Source organism: Amphiura filiformis, chromosome 4, assembly GCF_039555335.1.
Source record: "Amphiura filiformis chromosome 4, Afil_fr2py, whole genome shotgun sequence".
Taxonomy (NCBI): Eukaryota; Metazoa; Echinodermata; class Ophiuroidea; order Amphilepidida; family Amphiuridae; genus Amphiura; species Amphiura filiformis.
The window spans coordinates 80,452,253-80,476,346 of record NC_092631.1 but is presented as its reverse complement, the minus strand read 5'-3'; the positions used below and the strand labels follow the sequence as shown (position 1 = coordinate 80,476,346).

General features: G+C 35.2%; 3 protein-coding genes across 4 annotated transcripts in view; 1 reads left to right on the top strand and 2 right to left on the bottom strand.

Moving 5' to 3' along the window:
- LOC140151493 (survival of motor neuron-related-splicing factor 30-like) overlaps positions 1-861 on the bottom strand; it is a 21,183-nt gene extending 20,322 nt beyond the window's left edge. The window contains exon 1 of the mRNA XM_072173849.1: positions 761-861. Within this exon, the coding sequence (XP_072029950.1) occupies positions 761-814 (54 nt within the window). The 5' untranslated portion in view covers positions 815-861. The remainder of the gene's footprint in view (positions 1-760) is intronic.
- LOC140151492 (MICOS complex subunit MIC27-like) lies at positions 860-24,094 on the top strand. Of its 2 annotated transcripts, none has more exons than XM_072173847.1 (6): positions 860-986; positions 16,227-16,399; positions 17,071-17,125; positions 17,862-17,957; positions 18,677-18,822; positions 20,683-24,094. In XM_072173847.1, the coding sequence occupies exons 1-6, from the start codon at positions 875-877 to the stop codon at positions 20,881-20,883; spliced, it is 783 nt and encodes a 260-aa protein (XP_072029948.1). In that variant the 5' UTR covers positions 860-874; the 3' UTR covers positions 20,884-24,094. The 2 variants fall into 2 exon arrangements, with proteins under 2 accessions (XP_072029948.1, XP_072029949.1); XM_072173848.1 differs by having other exon boundaries at positions 868-958.
- On the bottom strand, positions 5,525-7,033 carry LOC140149593 (uncharacterized). Its single transcript, XM_072171670.1, has 3 exons — positions 6,473-7,033; positions 6,204-6,290; positions 5,525-5,986 (listed from the first exon to the last, which is right to left on the bottom strand). Exons 1-3 carry the CDS (start codon positions 7,031-7,033, stop codon positions 5,747-5,749), a joined length of 888 nt encoding a protein of 295 aa, XP_072027771.1. The 3' UTR covers positions 5,525-5,746.

Sequence of the window (24,094 nt, the reverse complement as noted above, 5' to 3'; positions counted from 1 at the left end):
GTAGGTCCATTAAGGTAAGTGACTTGTGTAAATTAAGCTAGGAAATTTGTGTTCGTTGTAAAATAGAGAGTAGGTAAGTGTAAGACTCGGTGTAAGCAGAGTGTACGCTCCGAAATAATATTTTTGATTTTTTTTTCATGATTTTTCGTCTCATTGGGCTAACTTGCCAATCGTTGGATCGACGTTGGATAATGGTTGGTCCAACGTAGTTCCAAGGTCGGGCCGACGTTGTTGAAGTCGGGTTAGGGTCGGCACCGGCTTTTAAGCAGTCGGCATTACGTCGGCCGGTGATCGAACCGAAGTCGGGCCGACCTCGTCGGCAGGACATATACCCAATGAGCAGCCGACATCTGAGCCGACGTTCAGCCACCGTCCATGGCGACCAATACCCGACGTCGGGCCAACCTCTTTGTGTTATCAGGGAAGATGTAACTTTGCTACGGAAAGTGCTATGAAAAAAAGGTTTTCAGTTTTGGCTTTTTTTACTCAAGGGCTTTAATTTGATATATAAAATGATGCAGTTTGATGGCAAATTTGAATTCACCTGGCATACCTACATGTATGATGAGCTCGTAGATAATAATCACTGTACAAAAAAGTGCGAGCCTGCAGAATTCTGCACCCTCTCTCCACCATCGAAAATTCAAAGAGAATTCTAGTACACTTCAACGTGAATTTGAACATCAAATTGGGTCTTAATGCTGAAAAATGGAATGAATTTTATCAACGTTTCCCTTTTTCACTATATTTCCGTACAAACCTGCTGAAATTGTAGTTTATATGTCGCCAAATTCGCCGCAAGTTCATCCGCCATGTTTGCTGTTTATTTGTTTTTGGCTGGTTTGCAACAATTTTGATCCAGACCAGCGACGTAATGAGAAGTTGCAGGGAACCGCCCTTCAGTCGCAGAATTCGGAAGCAAGAAATCAAGAATTTGCAGGTCCAGCTTTTACATTGTGTAAGTATCAGCTGTACAATTTATTCAGGTATAATGACAGATTGACAGTTCAAAGAATATGTTATAGTCACACTTTCTTAATTTTTGTTAAGCCAGCCAGTTGAAGACAAACTGTGGACAGTTCATGAGTTTTATGAGTCATGACAGTTAAGCTTACAGTTACAATTTTACATTACCAACTTACTTCATGACTTTGGTTGGTAGCTCATAACTTCCTGTTCTGAACAGATATAAATTAATTATAAAGCTGTAATGTTGCATTCTAGCTAACCTTATGTCATATTTTCAGAATCTGGCTCTAAATTTCAGATAACTGCTTTTAATTTAAAGTAAATGAGCAACCAAAGTTGGTCATTTAATTTATTCAACTGCAAGTGCCAAGTGTGATTTTGTCATAAATTACTTATACCCCTTCCTTTCTTCCTTAGTTATACGTGCTTATTACCTCAAATGGTTGAGTATCAACGCACAGGCTTTACATGCACAGTTTACCTATATGCACGATCCTGGAACCTAGGATTGATTTAGACTCGCTTGCCAGTCCTACGCCGTACCTATGTATATTGAGGACTGGCTTACGCCATTTTGGATGTCAATGGGAAATACACACTTAACGATTTGCGCCGGTTAGAAACTTGAAAAAAAATCTTTAAAATTTCATCAATGTATATAAATGTGGTACCAACTGTATTGTGCTTGATAATTTAAGACTCGGTTGAAACAAAATTAAGGATCGAAAGCATTTAAGTGTCCAAAAAAGGCAAAATTATTGTCAAAGTTCTGCGAAATCGGCACCCTTGCTAAGGGTTCAGAATTGAATCGAACGAAAATATCCGATCTTTATGATCAAAAACACAAAATTACAACTTTAAACATACTATTGGCAAAAGACATTATTACCAAACAATATAGAATAGAAAATTTGACATCATTTTCTCAAAATAATGAAAAAATTTGCTCACTAGACATCGAAAAAGCACATAATCCAATTCCCGCTCAAACGCGTGGGAAACTGAAAGTGCATAATCGTGACTAGATTGATTGCAGATATCAGAACCGGGGATGGTCCCCCTTCTCTTTTCGCTCTGACACTTAACGTGCACAGGGTTTGACTCTTCCTGTACACAGGACCAACGGCTTTACGTGACTTCCGAATCATGGACGTCGCACATACACCACCTATATATCAGCATGTGCTAAGCAGTGTATGGGGGCGAGAAGAAATTCTACAATTAAATTCATTCTGTGATGGAACTAACTTTTAATTGAAGGATTCCTGACCATATAGGAACTTTTTGGGAGGGAAGAGAATTTTCACCTAAGGCAAGCCCAAGGCTCGAACCCTCGCCAATCGTATCTCCCGGCCGAAAGCACAACGCCTTAACCGCTCGGCCATCTCGCCCTCATGTGATATTACGTGGGAATCCTAACTTTTATCTCCTTCAACTTCAAAGGGCCATTTCTCAAAACCGACATGGCCTATGAGGCCAATTTTTTGTATGGGTTCATTGTGGCCACAAAAGATTATTCTGATGGAATTTCATTAAAATCTGAGAGGGTCACCTGGGAACTTTTCAGAAAATTGGTTGATTTGACATGGACTGACATTAATATTAACGACCTGACACATATTGTATCAGTACGACAGCAACTTCGTGACCTCTTTTGTTCGACAGAAAATTTATACGGGTTGGTGAACACGGGTTACGTAACACAATGTTGAAATTTTAGCCGCAAACGCTTTTTATCAAAATAGCTCCAGAAATGGAAGACACGGGTCGTATATTGCTCCATTTGTGTACCCTGACCACAGATAAGACATCAAACATTTGTGTAAAGCAACAAATAACGTGTAAAAGTTGAATTAAATGGGAAAAAAAGAAGCTTGAACATGTCCAAAGTAGCTCGGAAAATGAGAAAAATTGCATGTCACGAACACAAAAATGTTCATATCATCAAGCAAGAAAAAGCGCCGGAATCAAAAATGGGTGTCATGTTATAGAATAACTTATGTTAGCTTGCCTGGAAATTTCTTGAATTTTGGTTGGGGTATATTGTCAGTCGTATATTGAACATGTTGAAATGTTTATCTTTGTGCGTGACTACTGTTACGCCATATGTTGTACGGCCGATGTTTTTCCTGCAAAGAAACTTTCATTGTCAATTGTCCATTGTTGGTTATTTAACTTGAAAATAATACTCCCAACGTTCAAACAATTTTAAAAGTCAGCATAAAGGTTTGTGTTACATTATTTGGATGGTGTTAATTCATTCCAGAAATAGAATGCACGAGTGAGCCACTGATTGGGAACAACATTGCTATTATTGTCACCGAATTAAGCATATCTCTGGTATGGCTTAGTGGTAAATACATGTATTTGGAAGTTCGATCTTGGTTCGAACCCCATAAGCACCTCTCTTTGATTTTTGATTTGATTTTAACTCATATTTTTAAATCCTAGTTTTCATATTTTTATTAAAGCCATAATATACGATTTCGGGCAAATTTGAAGTTTTGTTATTCCAAAAATTATAACAATATTTATAATATTAGTAAATAACTGTCAGGAAGGTTTTCACGTTACATTTGAAGCAGAAGTAGCGAGATAAAAATGAAAGAAAACACTTAATATCTTGACCGCTTAACTGTGGTGCTCTATGGGGGATTAGTCTTAATAAGACATCAAAGTTATAGTTGCTCTATCTACATGTAGATAACGAACTTGGCTGATTCCAATTAGGTGTAGGCCTAATCCGAGGTGTAAGTTGGACATTGTGTAAAAATTACAAATATGCCAAAATATTAGGTTTGAAATACGTGCATCTCATGATTTGATGTGTATGCATAAAAGCCCATAAAATATGTTGCCGATAGGGGAGGGGTCTAGTCCAATTAAAAAATCGTGAAAATCTTTATTTGATAGGCCTATATATATTCTTGAACTTTTAAAAATTACTTAAGTTTGACATGCTTTATTTGATTATTTCATATTGAAATCTACTGAACTTAAATGCATTTTTTTAAAAAGATATGAACTCGAATGTATAGGATTAGGCTTAAACATGAACAAGAAATAAATCATGAAAAAAGTGGGCCTTCAAGCTGACATTCATTAGGCCTATATTATTAAAGACAAAAGGGAGAGGAAAAAAGAAAAGAAAAACGAACTGAAAAATTCCACATAATCGATAAGATAACATGGGAATTGAACTCTCAACCTTCCGCACTGCATACCTTCGCTCTGTCCACTAAGCCATCGCAACTTGTTCGGGCGAAGGGTATTCTTTTGCTATCTTATTTCTCGTTCAACATGTTCAAGGATCTCACTCAACAACAATCTTTTCAAAACTGCTTGTACTTCAGTTAAATGAGATGATACTACCTTCTTTGACGACTACAATATTTTGTTACACAATAGAGTATTTTGCATTTATAAAATATATACAATAGACGTTTTTAATTGCTATATTAATCAACATCACATGTATAATAGACAGCGCCAGCTGGCATCCATTTCGTGAAGCATCGTGACACTTGCAACGTGCGCTCACGACACGAGGAATCAAAGAACGCAACTTTTCAACCTACGACTAGGTTGTTCCACCACTCATTTTCGCTGAAATTTTAATACAAGCTGTGATTAATTAATGTTTATCACAACAGAAAAGCATTAGACCGGCGTTTCGTCAAAGCTGTAGATATAGAGCCTGATCAGTTTGTCATGGACGGACATTTTCCAGACTTTGATAGATTGAAAGGCTGTAAAAAATATTTGCATGAATTTACATGACATATTGGTGTTTCATATTGAAGAGTATTGTAGACTTGGCCATTTGTTCATAAAATTGGGTTGCCATCGTTTGTTACTAAAAATAGAATCACCATTATGTGTCAGCGTCACGGACGGACATAGATAAATTTGCAAGTTTCCACTTTTCTCCACTCTTTTATGATTTCTATCCGTCGCTTTGCAGATTTACAATTCTACTCCTGTACATAATGTGACTATGTAAAGTGGCTTGCATGCCAGATAGAAAAAGTTTTCTTACATTCTTTATTTTTGATTATCGACGTAAATAAAAAATGTCACGGACGGACATTTTTCAACGTCACGGACGGACACCCAAAGCTAACAAGAGAGGCAACTTCAAAATTCATGAACTTTTTTTTTATTAATAGAAGACCACCTAGTACCTTCATCTCACCCTGGGAATGATTTTTGAAAAATCCTTAGAATACTTAGTTTACAGGGCAAAAACTAACTTTGTCACGGACGGACATCTTTTTGTCATGGACGGACAAGTGAGTCTAAATGAACAATTGAGAAAGATTGTTGACCTTCCTACCAATTATTCTTATTCAACATAGGTTTTAACATCTAATAAACTCTTTAATAATGCTTTATATCATACTTACTGTCAATTACTGTGCTACAATGTACCTTTTTAATCAATCTTTGAATGCCAATGCTCATTTAAGAGCCCATTGTAGAAAAGTATGATTTTCTGATTAATGAAATGCAAATATTTCTCAGTTGAAACTTCTCAAAATTCAATTTTGGCTCCCTTATAGTTCAATTTGAGGAAACTTTCAAAATATATTGTGCATGTAAAAGTTTAAGGTATTTTGCACACAACAGTTTATAAAACACAACTATAGCTGAAGTCCTACATGCAAGAAAATCCTTCAAAACTATTTACAGAACTCTTTGACGCGTGTGGTCCAGTTCAAGTTTATGTAACATATAATGCAACACTGCTAAATGGACAAACTGAACTGAACAAAGTTTATGTTTGCTTGAATTTCTCAAGTACTGCTTTCATGTTGAAAGTAAATGTTTCTCTGGTTGCTGATCCTTGAACAGCCGTAGGATGGTCCAGCACAGCTATGATGCTGGGTAATGGTTCCCTTGAGTAGTCATCATCCCGTGCCCATCTGTATACCATGCCATCATTGTTTACAGCTTCCATGTACTTCAGTTGGACACATTCTTCAAAGTCTTCTGGTAGCGGAGTGATGTCTGTAACCTGATGAGAGATCAGCAACACAGAGCTCATCAATTAAAATGTTTACTATGAATTAAGGGTCTAAATTGATTTTGAAAGCAAGATTCTGCTAAATTTTGTCTGAAGTTTTGGCACATGATGAAATCTGTCTCATAAGATTCACTTCTTATTTACAAATAAAACTGCCAGCAGGGAAAATAACAATGGATAAATTAGAACAGAGAGTTATAGTATTTACCTGGGCTACATAGAGTTTTTTCTGCTTCTTGCCAACTAGGATGACAGCAACAAAGTCCCCACAAACTGGTCTGCATGTGTTCTCAGTCTGTAAATGAATGAAAAATTGGACAAAATAATATAAAAAGTTCTTATACTGGTTGATTTTTATTTTATTATTGTATTTTAATTCATTTTTATTTCATTTTATTATTTTTATTCGATGATAATGAATGATTGATGAATTGTTAATTGTTAATGGTTGCATTTTTAAGATGTTTTTAAACTTACTTTGTCATCATCATCATCATCATTGTCTCTGTCACTATCACTGTTTTCTTCCGCTTCACTGGTCTCTGTGTCATCCATGGCTGTGTCACTGTCTTCTCCATTTTCACTGTTTCTCCCTGTATCACTATCACTATCTGAATCGTCATCATCATTGGTCGCTGCACTGCCACTGGTTCCTGGTTCATCTTGGCTGTCAGCTTGAACATAGGGTGTGTAAGTTGCTGAGAGTTGGCTGAAATCATATGAAGCTGTGCCAATTCTGGGCTCTGCTCCTGGGGCTTGGAACTGGGAATTCTTGAAGAGGTGAAGTTCACAGACACCATCATCACTTATCTTATGCTCCACATAGTGGACTGTCTGCATTCCTGGTACTTTAACTACTGGATCTATGTCAAACACAGCAATGCTGTCTGCAGGAGTAAAAGAAACATGAATTCCTAGAGTGCTGTCTGCATATGTAGCAAATTGCTCTGCTGATTCGATTACCACCTTGTTTGCACGCACATCTCTGTACACTGACGACTTAACAGTCCCCCAACCGCGTCCACTGCCCCTTTCCATGATGACTCTCAAAATAGCTCCACGTAACATCAATGTTGTTAAAGAGAGAAGCAATCAGAGAAAAGCAATATCTTGATTTGAATTGGGCTGCACAGCCATCACTGAAGAAGTTCACCTGCTTAAGTCCTGGCACAAGTAGGTGTGCAATGACTATCAGCTGTTTGTTGTATTCAAACGCATGGAATTTGTTGTGTTTGGTTGTGTTGGATGTCATGGCATATGAAGTCACCGTATCAGATGTAGCATCACGGTACCAAATGCAAGCGGTGTATATGGAAAAAGCCTGATGACCAAAATATGCAGATTGGATCTCAGCTTGCTGTCGATTCTCATAATTCTCGCTGAAGTCTACTTGGATCAACACTTCTTCCCGACTTAAATTTTAGCGCAAATAGGTCATCTCTGCGTGTTGTCTGCGTTTGTTGTAGTGGTGGCGTTTGTATTCAATTGCTTGCTTTAAGAAAGCTCCATTTCCCTTTTCACCTGAGCTCTGCACTCTCACTTTCTCTGGGTATTTTTCCCTGTTTCTTCCATTGATAGTAGCTAAGATCATCAACTTCACAAAGACCATCTAGACTTCCTGCTAATGCTGCTAATCCAGGACACTGGGGACACTTCCCATCAATGCAATCTGCGCTTTCTAGATTATCCCTAGCAGAAATTCTATACAGCAAGAAGTGTATCAAAAGTGTATCAAAGTGTATTAAAACTGTATCAAACAGCAATTTAATACAGTTTTGATATACAAAGGGTGTATTGAAAATGTATCAACTGAAAATATAAGGTATCAAAACTGTATCAAATACCACCTAACTGTATCAAAAATGTATCAAAAGTGTATCAAATTTGAACTTAGTTAATTTTGGCCATGCTTGTGGTGTATCAAAAGTGTATCAAATTGAACTTTGCAGTTTTTCAGTGTATGTAAAGTGTATCAAAGTGTACTTTTTGGTGCTAGATGTATATCAAAAGTGTATCAAATTGGACTTAGTCAAATTCTGGCTGCATACAGTGTATCAAAAGTGTATTAAATTGGACTTTGCCTGTTTTTTAGTGTATGTAAAGTGTATCAAATTGAACTTAGTTAATTTTTGGTGTCTAGAGGTATATCAAAAGTGTATCAAATTGGACTTAGTCAAATTCTGGCTGCATACAGTGTATCAAAAGTGTATTAAATTGGACTTTGCCTGTTTTTTAGTGTATCAAAAGCGTATTAAATTGGACTTAGTTTATTTTGGGTGGCTAGAGGTATATCAAAAGTGTATCAAATTGGGCTTTCATAAACTGACCGTTTGTAGTGTATCAAAACTGTATCAATAACTGATCACATGTCTAGATAATGACTCATCATTTTCAAATTTGCCCATGTGGCATGTATGCAGTTAACACCAGGATTTGCATTTGGAAATGTACTGTATTTTAGAGCAAATTATGGTGTTTTATTTATCATGATGACGATACAAACATGCTTGTAGACTGCACATTAGGTTACAATGTAGTTGTAATCAGGGACTGTGATTAAAGAGGAAATATCTGACTTTGTTCTGATAAGGTAAGCTTACTATATATTATATATAGGGCCTCAATGTATATGTATTAAGCATGAATATAGCACATGCCTGTATAGTAGATGTTATTGGTAGCCTTTTTGTCTCTTTATTGAGGGTAACAACTTCAGTGACAAGCACTGCATTCCAAGCAGGCCTTCTGATGTATGTATGTTCCATTTTGGTTGGGTTTTGCTTCTTTTTTGCAAGACTTTCTCACACATTTATCCTATTGCGTTGTAATTTTGAACGTTGATAGGGGATAGTGCATTGAGCTGCTCCGTGATGGGGGAAAGTGCTAGAGGTCAGCATTAGCAGTAGAGGGCAGTGTTGAATTTGAGCTTGATTAGACTAATTTCAAAATTTGACCTTTGACCCCTTCACTTTGGGGTCATTAATGTTTGCAAATATGTTTAGATCATGTACGGATAATTCTTGTTGAATTTGAGCTTGATTGGACCAATTTTGAAATTTGAAAAACTGTATCAAAAGTGTATAAAAAACTGTATCAAAACTGTATCGAAACTGTATCAAAAGTGTATAAAAACTGTATCAAAAAAGAAACAAAAAACTATCAAAAGTGTATCAAAAACTGTATCAAAAGTGTATCAAAAAACTATATCAAAGGTGTATCAAATGGCATGTATCAAAAATAGGGCGGTCCAGCTGGCCAGCATTAGAATTGGAACGCTGATTTGATAGTGACATATTTGATACACTTTTGATATAATTATGTATAAAATGTGTATAAAATGAAAGGATAAGAATTTCAATGCTAATTTGATACAGTTTAAATTGGCACACTGATTTCATACAGTGACATATTTGATACACTTTTGATATAATTATGTATGAAATGTGTATGAAATGAAAGGATCAAAATTTGAACGCAAATTTGATACAGTTTAAATTGGAACCCTCATTTGATACAGTAACATATTCGATACACTTTTGATATAAATTATGTATGAAATGTGTATGAAATGAAAGGATAAAATTGAACGCTAATTTGATACAGTTTAAATTGGAACCCTGATTTGATACAGTAACATATTCGATACACTTTTGATATAAATTATGTATGAAATGTGTATGAAATGAAAGGATAAAAATTTCAACGCTAATTTGATACAGTTTAAATTGGAACCCTGATTTGATACAGTTACATATTTCATACACTTTTGATATAATTATGTATGAAATGTGTATGAAATGAAAGGATAAAATTTGAACGCTAATTTGATACAGTTTAAATTGGAACGCTGATTTGATACAGTTACATATTTCATACACTTTTGATATAATTATGTATGAAATATGTATGAAATGAAAGGATAAAAATTTGAAGCATAAATTTGATACAGTTTAAATTGGAACCCTCATTTGATACAGTAACATATTCGATACACTTTTGATATAAATTATGTATGAAATGTGTATGAAATGAAAGGATAAAAATTTGAACATAAATTTGATAGTTTAAATTGGAACCCTCATTTGATACAGTAACATATTCGATACACTTTTGATATAAATGATGTATGAAATGTGTATGAAATGAAAGGATAAAAATTTGAACGCATAAATTTGATACAGTTTAAATTGGAACCCTGATTTGATACAGTAACATATTCGATACACTTTTGATATAAATTATGTATGAAATGTGTATGAAATGAAAGGATAAAAATGTGAATGTTATTTTGATAGTTTAAATTGGAACGCTGATTTGATACAGTTACATATTTCATACACTTTTGATATAATTATGTATGAAATATGTATGAAATGAAAGGATAAAAATTTGAACGCAAATTTGATACAGTTTAAATTGGAACCCTCATTTGATACAGTAACATATTCGATACACTTTTGATATAAATTATGTATGAAATGTGTATGAAATGAAAAGATAAAAATTTGAACATAAATTTGATACAGTTTAAATTGGAACCCTCATTTGATACAGTAACATATTCGATACACTGTTGATATAAATTATGTATGAAATGTGTATGAAATGAAAGGATAAAAATTTGAACATAAATTTGATACAGTTTAAATTGGAACCCTCATTTGATACAGTTACATATTCAATACACTTTTGATATAAATTATGTATGAAATGTGTATGAAATGAAAGGATAAAAATTTCAACGAAAATTTGATACAGTTTAAATTGGAACCCTCATTTGATACAGTAACATATTCGATACACTTTTGATATAAATTATGTATGAAATGTGTATGAAATGAAAGGATAAAAATTTCAATGCTAATTTGATACAGTTTAAATTGGAACCCTCATTTGATACAGTAACATATTCGATACACTTTTGATATAAATGATGTATGAAATGTGTATGAAATGAAAGGATAAAAATTTGAACGCTAATTTGATACAGTTTAAATTGGAACCCTGATTTGATACAGTAACATATTCAATACACTTTTGATATAAATTATGAATGAAATGTGTATGAAATGAAAGGATAAAAATTTCAATGCTAATTTGATACAGTTTAAATTGGAACCCTCATTTGATACAGTAACATATTCGATACACTTTTGATATAAATTATGTATGAAATGTGTATGAAATGAAAGGATAAAAATTTGAACGCTAATTTGATACAGTTTAAATTGGAACCCTGATTTGATACAGTTACTTATTTGATACACTTTTGATATAATTATGTATCAAATATGTATGAAATGAAAGGATACATTTCATTTGATACTTTTTTGATACATTATCTTGGCATTTGATACACTTTTGATATGTATAAAATGTGTATGCAATGTTAATTTGATACAGTTTTGATACATAAAAGTGTATGAAATGAGGGTTCCAATTCAAAGCCTTTTATTTCATACATTTTTCATACGTATCAAAAGTGGTGTATCAAAAGTGTATCAAATTTCAGCCAGGGTACACACCATCATGCTGAGCAGTTCAGTTTTTGAGGATGATGGTAGATACTTCTCTTTTGAATTGATGGCTTGAATCAGAAGATCCAGGTTCTCACATTTTGGGCATAGGCAGGAGAAGTGGGGGATCTGGCCAAAGTGCTTAATGTGCTTGAAGCTTGTCATGAGGGTTTGAAAGGAACCATACCCAATTGAAGCACTTTCACCCAGTTCTTTATCTAGCTCTTTGTTCAGCATTGGGAGAAGTTCCTTGAAAGTCCACAGTAGGTAATGTTTCTCTTTGTACACTTTTTCACCATTCTCATCTTTTCCACAATATACAGTGTCTTTCTTGCCTGGGCATGTGTATGAAATGTCGCTATGCTCCATAAACTTCTCTGCTAGATCTTTGCAAGCAGGTGTCAACTTACGTGCCCTTTTCTCTGCACAAGGGCTTCCCAAAACATATTTCTTTTTTCCAGGACTGAGGTCATACACTAACTTCTTTAACACAACTGCTTTTTTCCGTTTTCTTTTTGGGAGGGCAAGTAAAGCTCTTTTTAAACTTCTGACCAGTGAAGGTTTATGTGCATAGGAACTGGGAGGAGTTGATCCCGATCCAGCCTCTTCAACTGCCGGATTATTGGTGGCCTGCTCCTCAGTTTGTGCAGTGTTATCTTTCTGCAGACGTTTAGCCTTGGCTCTAACTTCTCGCCGAGCAGCATCTTTCTTTTTACACTCTTCCCAAAGCTCTGGATTGTTTCTTTTCATATCGATTCGCTTAGATTTTTTCCGGTAACGATCTTTACTCGTCAATCTTGCATGATGCCGTCTATAATACTCCTTCTGTCGAGTTTTCTGATCTTTAGCCATTTTGTTTGGTTGAATTAATCTGAAGAAAAATTTTTAAAAAAAATCATCATTCATGACTTAGACTTTTAAATATATCGTATTTTATGTTCAATGCTAGTGTAGGCCTAGTACCAATTAGGCCCTTCACACTTAATTTTAGTTTCTTGTAAAAAGGTTTAAAAAAAGGGACAAGGTGACTTTAAATTATAATATTAAATTAAATCTATTATTTTTCTTTATTAAGTTTTAATTATTACAACCAATTATCAACTCATTTTCACTAAAGCGGGCATTTATAATTATTTCACAACAATGTAGGGGCCTATTTTATATTACAAATAAGTTAAGGGTGGAGTTGTGCTCTTTTTTTTCCCATCATTATTGTTGATATAAAGTCAGAAAATGGCAAATAGAAGTAATTGAAAGTCATTTTAAAGGAGAAAGTCCAAAATAAATATAAAAACAATCATTTTGTAATTTGGAAGGGCAATGTTAACAGGAATTTACTAGTTAAGAAACAACTGCAAAGGGCCTTATTGATGATTATTTCTATTCATTATTTTATTAACAATTATTATTATTATTATTTCATTATCATACATATAATTAGGCCTATTATCAAATAATAATCATCATCATTGCCTTCACCTTAATTGTTAATGATGATTTATTACTTTCCAACATTTAGAATGAGTTTCAAGCAGAGATTCCTCACAGCAGGAATTAAATAAATAGGTCTATCTTATGAAGTAATATAAACAACAAACCTTTTTTTTTGGCTTTTAGAATGTCTCCATATCCACCATGTGCTTCTGGCAATGGCTGCAGGCAGAAAGACTGAACATGCTAGAAGGGTTTGTGCTTCACTGCACACAAGCTCAGCTCAATGTGAAACTTCCTCATTTGCATATGGGTTTGTCCACTATTGAGAGGGGTGGCAGGACCATGGCATGCTTGAAAATGTCCGTCCGTGACAAATTTGTTGTCCGTCCGTGACATACATATATTGTGAGATTATATTAAGATGGATGTATTTTTATTTGGTTTCAACCTTGGTCAGTGATGACTAGGTACTGGTGAGATAGTTCAGCAGGTTTGTTTTTCTAAATATTACTAAGTGGGGGATTTAAAAACTTTTCGTTTATTTTTCTCGTCACGGACGGACAGCACAGTATCAAAATACACCCATTCGTGTAGTATGTTTAATTGAGAGTTAAAATTTTCCAATTTTTGTTGATATTTTAAAGAAATAATATTGAAACTATACATTAACACACTCAAAACATCAAAAAAATTATAACAAGTTTTATATTACCATACCATAAAAAAATTAAGCAAATGTCCGTCCGTGACGGTGTGTTCTGGATCCCTACTGAACAAAATGGTGTGTTCCAAATCAACGCAACCACTTTCAGATTTTTTTTTTTCTTGTTCCATAAACTGCAGATGTGTGCCAAAAATATAAGATAGGTTTCATCATAAGAAAACAAAATTTATTTTTTCTCAACCATGCTAACCCTTAACTGATCAGGCTCTATAACCATTTTAGTGATCGTGACATACATTTTCTCTCATTTTTTAGGCTACTTCGCGCACCAAAAGCATTCATTTTTTCCACAATAATTCAACTTTTACACGTTATTCTTTGCCTTATACTCATGTTTCATATCTTATCTATGGGCTCAATATGGAAATGAAGGGAGAAACGACTCGTGTATTCCATTTTTTTGATGTTTTCTGAAAAACCGTATTTGCCACCTGATTTTCAATATTGCGTTACGTAACAGCAGAGGTCACGCCGGTAAAAATTACCGGAAGTGAGCTAAGTTGCTGTCGTACTGTATTGGTTTGATGATGATCAAGCATTGAAATCCTTTCAACTTTTGGATTGTTCAAACATGCTCAACAAATTTTTCGATGTAAGTTCCTTTGGCACTACGGTAGTAGAAGAAAAAACAAATACTATGTAGGTATGAAAGGTGAATTCAATTTTGCCATCACACGAGAATAAAGAAAGCCAAAACTGAAAACCGTTTTGTCATAACACTTTCCGTAGTAAAGTTACATCTTGTCAAAGATTGACTTTCATCAAAAATATTCAGCCAACATTTAATGCATCAATTAAAAAGCAAAACAGCTTCTATAGACTCATGATAGTGCAGCTTTTCTATGTGGAACTGCTATCACACAATCCCTCTAAAATTCCATACATGTGCGATTGTCTCATTCACACACAAAAATCATACATTTGGGTCAAGTGAAGTATAGACAACAAATATGTAGGTTTCCTTGACAAATCTTTTCTTTTTAAATTTCTATGTAAATATGTATTGTGTTTGGGCCCCAGTTTAGGCCAATTTGGCTGACTAGCAAATATGTTAACTAAGGTTTGCCTCTCATACAGGTGGCCAGAGTTCTAGGTCTACTTCACAGTGACTGTGATTCACACTCACACTGGACTTTATACATTGCAGATAGACGTTCGCTTTTCATATCTCTTTCCTTGTTGAGAAGATAGGACATCCGGGCCCTATATATGTTTGGCTGAGTAATGGTACATGAACACAGCCTTGTACCTAAATTAGTCATTGTGTGAAGCTGTGTTTATACTCATGGGTTACTCATCATCAGACTGAATCATTGCCGATGTTACAACTGCACATGCACTAGTTACGTTCCTCTCAGGTGCTCCTGAATTAATATTTGGGGTCAAAGGTTGCATAATGGTCATTATAAACAATAGTGAGTACTTTAGTGTCGCTATCGACAAGGCTTTGTCAATAAAATTGTTGACAAAGGCACTTTTGCTGACTGTCGACAAGAGCTTTGCATGTATCGACAAAAAGTAAATAAAAACTTTGGCTAAGGAAATTCGAAAAGTTTAACATCCTAACAAAAATTTACCGAGGTATTTTCGGGATATCTTATTTGTGCATCTTTGTTCGATTTTTTTTGTCCATTTCCCTGATGTTCTTGTCGTGTTTCTTTAGCGTTTTCATCGTGACTTTCTCGATCTATCACACACGATGGTAGCATCCAATTCTTTCACTCGGCAGTCGCCATTTTCGCTGTCACACAACATTGGCAAACAGGGAAAGTCCCTGATGATCAACTGATGACGTCATTATATTTATTGAAACAAGCACACATATTGGGTATTTATGTGAAATGGGTAAAATATGAGCCAATCACAGAAGCTGTTTATTTGCGATTTCACCTTTCACACAATGTTTTTTTTTTCATCTCAGTATCTGTACCAACTACTGTATGCACTCGCAACATACAATAGCATATTAAATTCTAGGGAGCGCCAAAATGAAATTAGAGAAGGAGACGTAAATCAGGACTCGTGTTTATCGCTGTAATTTTTTATTTTCATCAACTTCGTTTTTGTAAACATTGCCTGACGATTCATAATAGGCACACCATACACACCCCCAATGTTTCACCGGATCCACATTGATCTCAGGGGGTCATATTTTAGGGAAAATCTCATGTCTGTTCATTGCCAGTTTGTATCGCTTTCATGGTATTTGCGCAGCATGTTGTGCCATTGTGTAAGTTGCTGAATTTTGCACCTGTATCGTCACAAAATTTGCCAGGTTTGTGGGACGATTTGGGGGTTATTAATTAGGCCTGATTGTCGACAGTTGTCGACATGGGCTTTTTAATGTTGTCGATTGTCAACAATGAAAATGCTTGCCGATACCAGTGCTAGAGTTCTTTGAGGATTGTATTAGGGCAACTCAGAACGTATTGGCAGACACAAAAATTGTATTTTATAACAGCCAAAATAGAGAATGTGGAAAACAAGTGATGCTTGTGATCCACAGATCTTTTGTTTTTTCAGTAACTGCAAAATCTACCTTTTTTCTTGCATCCAGAGCCGCTTGCATCTGACACCAAACACACCATGGTGAAACCCAAGGACCTACCTATCTATGCAGAACCAGAATCTAAATATGAATATCAACTGGTACCCCCTAGTAAGAGTGTAATAGAACCATGGGTGTCTGTAGTCAGGACCCAGGTGTGGAAATGGTCAGATAAATGTCAGGTAAGTGCATGGATAAATCAAAATTGGTGATTTCTGCTAAGAAGTACAATCAGGGCCAGAAGAATCCGAGAATCCATTCTTGCAAAGATTCTCCTAAAAAAAACTGCAAGAATCCAAGTAGATTCTCGCAAACATTTCCTGTTTCTACACAAATTAAATGCAGGAGAATCTGTAGATTCTCGCAGAATTCTGTTGCAAGAATGTAAATGGATTCTTGCAGCTCTCCACAAACTTCTGACCCTGACAATGATAGGTACACATACTCTGCAAAGAGTTCACTCATGCAAAAAGCAAAATAATAGAAAATAAGAACAAAAAACATCAATGAAAACAACAACATAATATTTGATTACATGTATAAGCAATTGAAATGAGATAAGTTAGAAATCAAGAAATTCAGATGCAGCGTAAAAGTGTGTTCCAAAGGCAAGGTGCTGCCTTACCATGACCTAGATGATATGGATTCAGCCAGGAGATCTTTTCTTGCTGAGTGAAGGCTGGTGTGTAATGGGTTATAGTGATGACAGACGTAAATTTATTACATGCCTGTTTCTTAATAAGCTACATATACACAAAGGAACTTTTTTTTTTTAAATAAACACTTCAATTATATTACAATTTATCTTCAATAATAATTCTAATGTTCATGGTATATGTTATTGTTCTCCCAGGGTGCTATTGACAAGACAAAACAGGCGTATACTACTACAGAAAAGAAAACAAAAGGTAATTACATGAATACCACAGAATTCCGTCTACAAGCATTATGAAGCATATGTACCTCTAAATGAGGGGTTTTGACGAGAGAGATGAAGGTAGACACGCTCTACAAAAACATTATTTGGAGTTTGAACAACTAATTTACTGATACAGGCAGCTGTACAAACATGTACATATAAGACTAATCTATTGTAATGTTTCTATGGAAGGTGTATGCCTTTTGCCTCTTTCTTAAAAATCACTCTCATTTAGATGCATATATGCTTGTCGCTAGAATTCTATGGTATACTATGGTATACCATTTTATGGTGTGAGGATTAACCAATGTGTGTATAATTTTCTGTTTGGTTGGGGCCAAGAGGTAAGAGGCAGGAAGGGGTGGGCTTGATTTCTGTACAAACTGCCTTTACCAATTGGTGGGCATTGATTCACAAGAGTCATAAAATGGCCTATGGAATTGGATATAGTACACTGGTCAGGTATACTATGTGTCTCATGAGAAGAGATCATATCACCCTGCTTTGTTTGCATCATGCGTGGCTCATTACCGTGTAAGACCCAGCTCTTGTAACAAGGTCCAGCTCTGGCAGTTTTGAGATCCAAGTGGCGCCTCTCATAATTTAGTACTCTCATCATATACATCAAGAAAGGAAATAAGTCCTGCAAAGAATTTGTGTACATGTATTTGCCAATGTTGTAATAATGTTGTAACTTGTATTTAAATGATTTTCCATCCATACAGATGTAGTAGACTTTATTAAAACAGAAGAGAACCTTGCCCCAAGGGCAGCTGTAATAGGTCTGGCTGGACTCACAGGTGTTGTACTAGCAAGAAAAGGTAGGCAATATGTGTGCGCATATCAACCTCATGCCCCCAGGGCAGCTGTAATAGGTCTAGCTGGACTCACAGATGTTGTACTAGCAAGAAAAGGTAGGCAATATGTGTGCGCATATCATCCTCATGTCACAGACTCCGCAATATGAAGTTGGTGTGTTAATTTGTCATTATGAGACATAATGTAATCCAATCAGATCAAAGAGGACAATTTCAGAGAGCATACTCAATGATGTAATTTTGATTCTATTTTTCCATCTAAATTACACAAATGCTGCACTTTTATCTGAATGAATGCATAGGTCTAGCTTTATAAATGATAGAGAGAGTCATATGTGATGCGATCAAGCAAAATCAGTCGGAACTCGGAAATATTGATTTTGAGATATAGTCAAATAAAGGAAATATTTCCTTTTGTTTCTTCTTGTTTTGGAAACTCTTTAATTGCTCATATCTTTGGAACTGGTTGTTCAATTTCAATGGGGTTTTCTGCAAAATCCAGCTTTGTAAATGTTTTTTACTATCCTGTAAGAAACTGAAAATTTATTATTGCCGAGTTCCGACTGATTTTGCTTGATCGCATCACATATGAAGACATGGGGTAACATGCAATAAGAGCATATATTCTGAGTATAATACAATACAATTTCATCCCCTTGCTCACAACCATGTGTACATAAGACTATATCTGACATTTGTGATGTTTATTGTTGATGCTGCAGGTGGTTTGTTCCGTAAGCTGTTTTACTCCAGTACATTAATGGCTGGCACCGCATCTCTATGTTATCCCTATCAAGCAGTCAGAATAGCTAAGACAGAATGGGAATGGGTCAATGAAAAGACTGGAGTTAATGAAATCTTTCAAAAGGTATGTGAACGTCAGGTGTCTTAAATTAATAAATTGCCTAAAAAATATTGTAATAGTGGGTGAGAAAGTTAATTTATAGTGAGGAATGAGGAAATCACAACTGCTTAACTGTGATGTATGAAGATTTTAATGACTTTGCAGATGCTTTTCAAATTTGCCATTTGAGTCTTGGTATTAATCAGTCATTGGTATATATACAGTGCACAACTTATAAGTTCCCCCTAATGCTTTTTGAAATAAATCGAAAATTATTTAACGAAATGTAAAATTGTAAAAAGTTATGAGTAACCTTATTTGTTTTACAAATCTGGGCCAATTTGTAGTGTCACACATCATTGCGTTTTGGCCACAATGGTTCATTATGTAAAAAAAGAGGGGGGTTTAAAAGTTGCACCTTAGTCCATAGGAGTCATGGTTGAACAAGTCAATTGTCAAACAATACAGTATGTTAGGCCTGTCCATGTGTTTGTAATGGAAATAAAACTTAAAGTCTAGATGTTTAGTAGGGGATGTATCCTCCTGCACTGTTGACAAGTGCATTGCAACGTCGCCGCATGCTGTTTATTAAATTCCGGACCCGTTGCTGGTCCATGTTGTTCCATACATGTTGGATTGCTCGGGTTAGCTCTTGCAGTGTTGTGTTTTCATTGATAAGGTGGTCAACCTCATTTTTAACATGGTCCCAAAGATGCTCAATGGGGTTCATGTCAGGAGATTTTGCTGGCCCATACGACGAGCAATTTCTTTCACCGGTACATTTTCATCCAGCAAACCTATTGCTCTACCGCGAAGAAATTCTGGCAAACGCGGCATTATGAAAATGTGACTTTTCACATGTGATGAACTACTGGCGATGTGGTCTATTCTCACTGCAGTACATATCCCTTCCATCTCAGACATTTATCATTAAAAACATCTGCTTTGCTTTTTAAGAAGAAGAAGAAGAATACCAAAGATTATTCTTTTACAAACACATGAATATCCCTGGCCTACTGTATTGTTTGAGAATTGAGTCCTATGGACTCAGATGCAACTTTTAACACTGTTTAAAACGGTCTCCTTTTTTTACATAATGAACCATTGTGACTGAACGCAATGATGTGTGACGCTAAAATTTGGTCCACATGTGTAAAACAAATAAGGCTACCCATATCATTTTACAGGTTTGCATTTCGTCAAATAGTTTTCGATTTATTTTAAAAAATATGTAGGGGGGAACTTATAAGTTGTGCACCCTATACATGTATGGGCTTCTATTTGAGTACTACCTGAACAACACAAACATAGTGTGCCCTAACCAATGCATTAATCTTTGAGTGGTAATACAATTTCAAAAACAGGTGCTTGATATCCTTTTTGCTCACATTTTGAAAAGTCTAAGTTTAAAAAGTGAAATTTTGGGCCATCGTTTTTTTCCGATTCAACTCTGTGCTCTTTTTTACGAGTGCCGAACCAGCGGCCCGTTTCACCTACATTGGCCTACCAACTGAGTCACGTCTATGGCCAATCGATCCTGAAGGCGTCATCATCTCCCGATGACGTCATACCATTCAACAAAGGATCGATTGGCAGACACCATTGAGAAAAGCAACAGACTGGATTGCCGAAACTGTATGGAAAACATGAGTTTTTTCTTGGAATTATACTATGAAAAACTTTTGAAATCTGAATATTATATTCCTGATGAATCTCTTCAAAAAGTTAAACTAAGTATTGTTAAGTCTGTCAATGTTAGTCTGTCATGGAGTATGTATAGTGATCAAAAGGTGCTCAGACAACGAAATTATAAATGCCATGCTTCCTCAACCATTAGTCTAATGAATAAAGTAACTGTGTTTTTGTTTGTTTGTTTGTTTGCAGACAAAAGATAAAGTAGGTGTGAAAAAATCAACCAAGTCAGAGAAGCTAGCTGACACTGCTGCACCCTCAACATCAGAATCTGTCAAATCAGAGGACACAACAACAAAATCAACTAGTAATAGCCCAACAGTAGATGAATCACTGGTAGATCATGGACAATCTAACCCAGAAGATAAAGACATGTATTCAACAAGAAGTTGAGTGCATTCAAGAAGGTTGTAATTGCTTTGTGATTATTTAGCACTTGTAACCTTCTTGCATTCAAACTATAAATATCGTATTGCCAACAACTTTGACCTATTCCCACAAAAACAGGAATTTGACAGAAAAGTAAGTAATTGTTAATTAAAACGGTCCATCTTACTTTTTTGTCTGCAGGGTGTCTTTATGCATTTTTAGGTATCCATTCTGTATTAAACCAGCTTTGAACACTGATTGAGAACCTGGCTACTTGTAAAGTGTTATTTTTAACTGAATTAATGATATTCCTGTTTTTGTGGGCATATGTCACTAGTATATTTGCATGATTGATTAGTTGATTGAAATGTAAGAGCCATTATAGACATCTGCTGTGTTGTATCTCAGGTTTCCAGGTGGTTGAATAAAATTCAAACTCAGTGTTTTTGCCATAGTATAGTATTACTGAGCCAAAAGGTTATATATCCCAGGTCATACCTGATGATGAAAATAAAGTTTTGAAATGAACTGAAATCAGCATCTAACTAGCAAGTGATAAGTATGTGCTTCAACAGGTATGATGTTGCAAGTTACTTATATGTAATATATAGGACATCATCGATCTTTTGGGTTGTCCCCTTAATAATGTCTTGAACTACTGGCTGAATAACCTACACCCAAATATAATATGCTTACCATTTATTATACATTCTACCAAGCTTGTGGATTTGCATTAAAATATGCTCTATCTACAATGGACTATTCCAGTTGAAATCCATACACCCTGTTTGAAAGACATGGCCTTAATCTCACACACAGGGGTGTGTGAATATCAAATGGGGCTACCTGAATGGGTGACTCCATCATCTACACCCTCTGTGTGGGAGATTCAAGTCATGTCTACCATAGAAGGTGTATGGATTTCAACTGAAAATTGTAATAGCCCATTATACTCATTTAAAGGAAATAATGAGGTGATCAAGTTAAACAAAGATGTTGTTAATTATGGACAATGGGCATACTTGCCTAGAGGCTATGCAGGAAAATTTGACACTTGAATGCAATCAATTTCTTGAGTAAATTAGAGCTCAATAACAAAATAAAAGGATTTTCGGGTGGGGAAAGTTATTCTGCATACTTGGATACCTCACTTACTTCAATACGACTTGATTATTAATAAAGGTAAAGATTTCATTGAGCAATCATCTCCTCCAAATTGGGTTTATATTCAACAAGCAAAAGTCTTGTTGAAAGTGATTGCAAAAAAGGGAAGAAAGAAGACAGTTCAATAGGCAGAAGTCTTGAATCAAGGCATCTCATTTACACCTTTATGACCTTTCAGCAAAACCACATCCCATATTTGGAAGTCTGCTTGTCATTCAAACGGAGATGAACTAAAGGAATTATGTTACATTATGGCAAGTAAGATATCAAAATGTACATAACAAATTGATCCATCTATCAGAGATGCCATTTTGCAAGAAATTTCCTGATTTACCCATCCTGTGCAAAAGAATAGGGAAGGTGATTTTTCCTTGTTTTCATTAACGTCACTTTAGTGGCATCTCTGATCTATTATACTTATAGAACTCTTTATTTTGTATTGTTAAAGCCTTAACGTACAATTTCCGTCAAATTTAATTTTGTTATTCTTTATTCAAAACGTTGAAATAATATTAGTAATAACTGCCGGGAAGGGCTGCTGTCCATTTTAGGTTGAAATAACAAGGTAAAGTGAAAGAAACCCCACTGGCTATTTTGGCCATTTAACATGCAGTTCTATGGGAGGACATATTATCATAATTTTTAAATTATGATAATATGTCGAACTTTGCTCTTTTGACCTACAAATACATCAAATATGGCCAATTCCATTTAGGTGCAAGTTGGGACATGTGTAAACATTACAAATATGCATAAAAATCAGGTTTGAAAAAAATTAACCAATTTCATATTATAAGATCGTACATTATGGCTTTAAGTGTGGATTCTTCAAACATTTGCCCCTATCTTAATTATACCTGTTGTGTGCAGTTTTATTATCAGAAGACAAAAAGAGTTGTATTTTGATTCTTTACTGTAGTGGTATTTAAAATTGACTAGATTCACAAGAAGTGTTTTTGATCAATCAAAATGCTTAAGTTCTGGTTCTTAACCCTTCCAGGGAACCTGTGACCCCTCACCCCCTTGGGGATTCAGTACAAATGAACATATGAGATATGCCGCAAACAGAGGTAGCATTTTCAGCCATTTAGTTTTGACACCTGTATCTAGGTCAATTATGGACAGGGTCATATAGCCCAATTTTGCCTCACTTAAGTCAAAATTATCAAAATTTGCAATTTGCGTTAAATTTTGCTGGAAAGTTTGACTTTCGATAATATAGTGATAATAATAATAATAATAATAATAAACCATGCTTATATAGCGCTTTACACCAAAGTCCCTAAGCGCTTAACACAAATTATACATAGACAAAAACATAACAAATAAACATTAGTATGCAATTTTAAATAAATAAGTTTTCAGAGATGTTTTAAACTGATTAACAGTCTGAGAGTTTTTAACATGTAATGGTAAACTGTTCCAAAGTTCAGAGGCAGCAATAGAAAATGAGCGATGACCATACTGAGTAGAAAATGATGAGCTAGTTAGACGAAATTGTGTTGACGATCGAAGACTACGTGGAGGCGTGTAATGCTGTATGAGTTCTTGAAGATAGACAGGTGCAAGACCATTAATACATTTATAAGTGAGGAGGAGAACTTTGTATATAATGCGGTATTTCACAGGTAGCCAATGTAAATCATGAAGGATTGGAGTAATGTGATCACGTTTCTTAGCAAGCGAAATTAATCTGGCAGCCGAGTTTTGAATTCGTTGGAGTTTGGAGATTTGTGAGTCTGGTAAACCGTAAAGAAGACTATTGCATTGGTCAAGGCGACATGTAATAAAAGCGTGAACAAGCATTTCAGTACAATTTTTATCAAGATATTTTCTGATAGGTAAAAATTTCTTGGAAAATTGGTTTTGTTGGGTCCACTTTGAAATTCTCAGCAGCACACCCTTTACCCAAACATAACATGGGTACCCCAGACCCCTGTTGCTAGAGTTTCAGCTTTTACCATTCTAATTCCTGTATGTCTGATTTGGACATTCTACCGTACCCAATTGTACATGTGTTTATTATACTTATGAAAGTATATTGGACTGAATAAAATTGAGTAAGATATGT

Excerpts from the sequence above, each read along its gene's own strand:
- LOC140151492 (XM_072173847.1), top strand. The coding sequence starts at position 875 with ATGAGAAGTTGCAGGGAACCGCCCTTCAGTCGCAGAATTCGGAAGCAA. Across the intron at positions 987-16,226 it reads CAGCTGTACAATTTATTCAG|AGCCGCTTGCATCTGACACC; the intron begins GTATAATGACAG and ends TCTTGCATCCAG. Across the intron at positions 17,126-17,861 it reads TACAGAAAAGAAAACAAAAG|ATGTAGTAGACTTTATTAAA; the intron begins GTAATTACATGA and ends CCATCCATACAG.
- LOC140149593 (XM_072171670.1), bottom strand. The coding sequence starts at position 7,033 with ATGGAAAGGGGCAGTGGACGCGGTTGGGGGACTGTTAAGTCGTCAGTG. Across the intron at positions 6,291-6,472 it reads ATGATGATGATGATGACAAA|ACTGAGAACACATGCAGACC; the intron begins GTAAGTTTAAAA and ends ATTCATTTACAG. Across the intron at positions 5,987-6,203 it reads AAAAACTCTATGTAGCCCAG|GTTACAGACATCACTCCGCT; the intron begins GTAAATACTATA and ends ATCTCTCATCAG.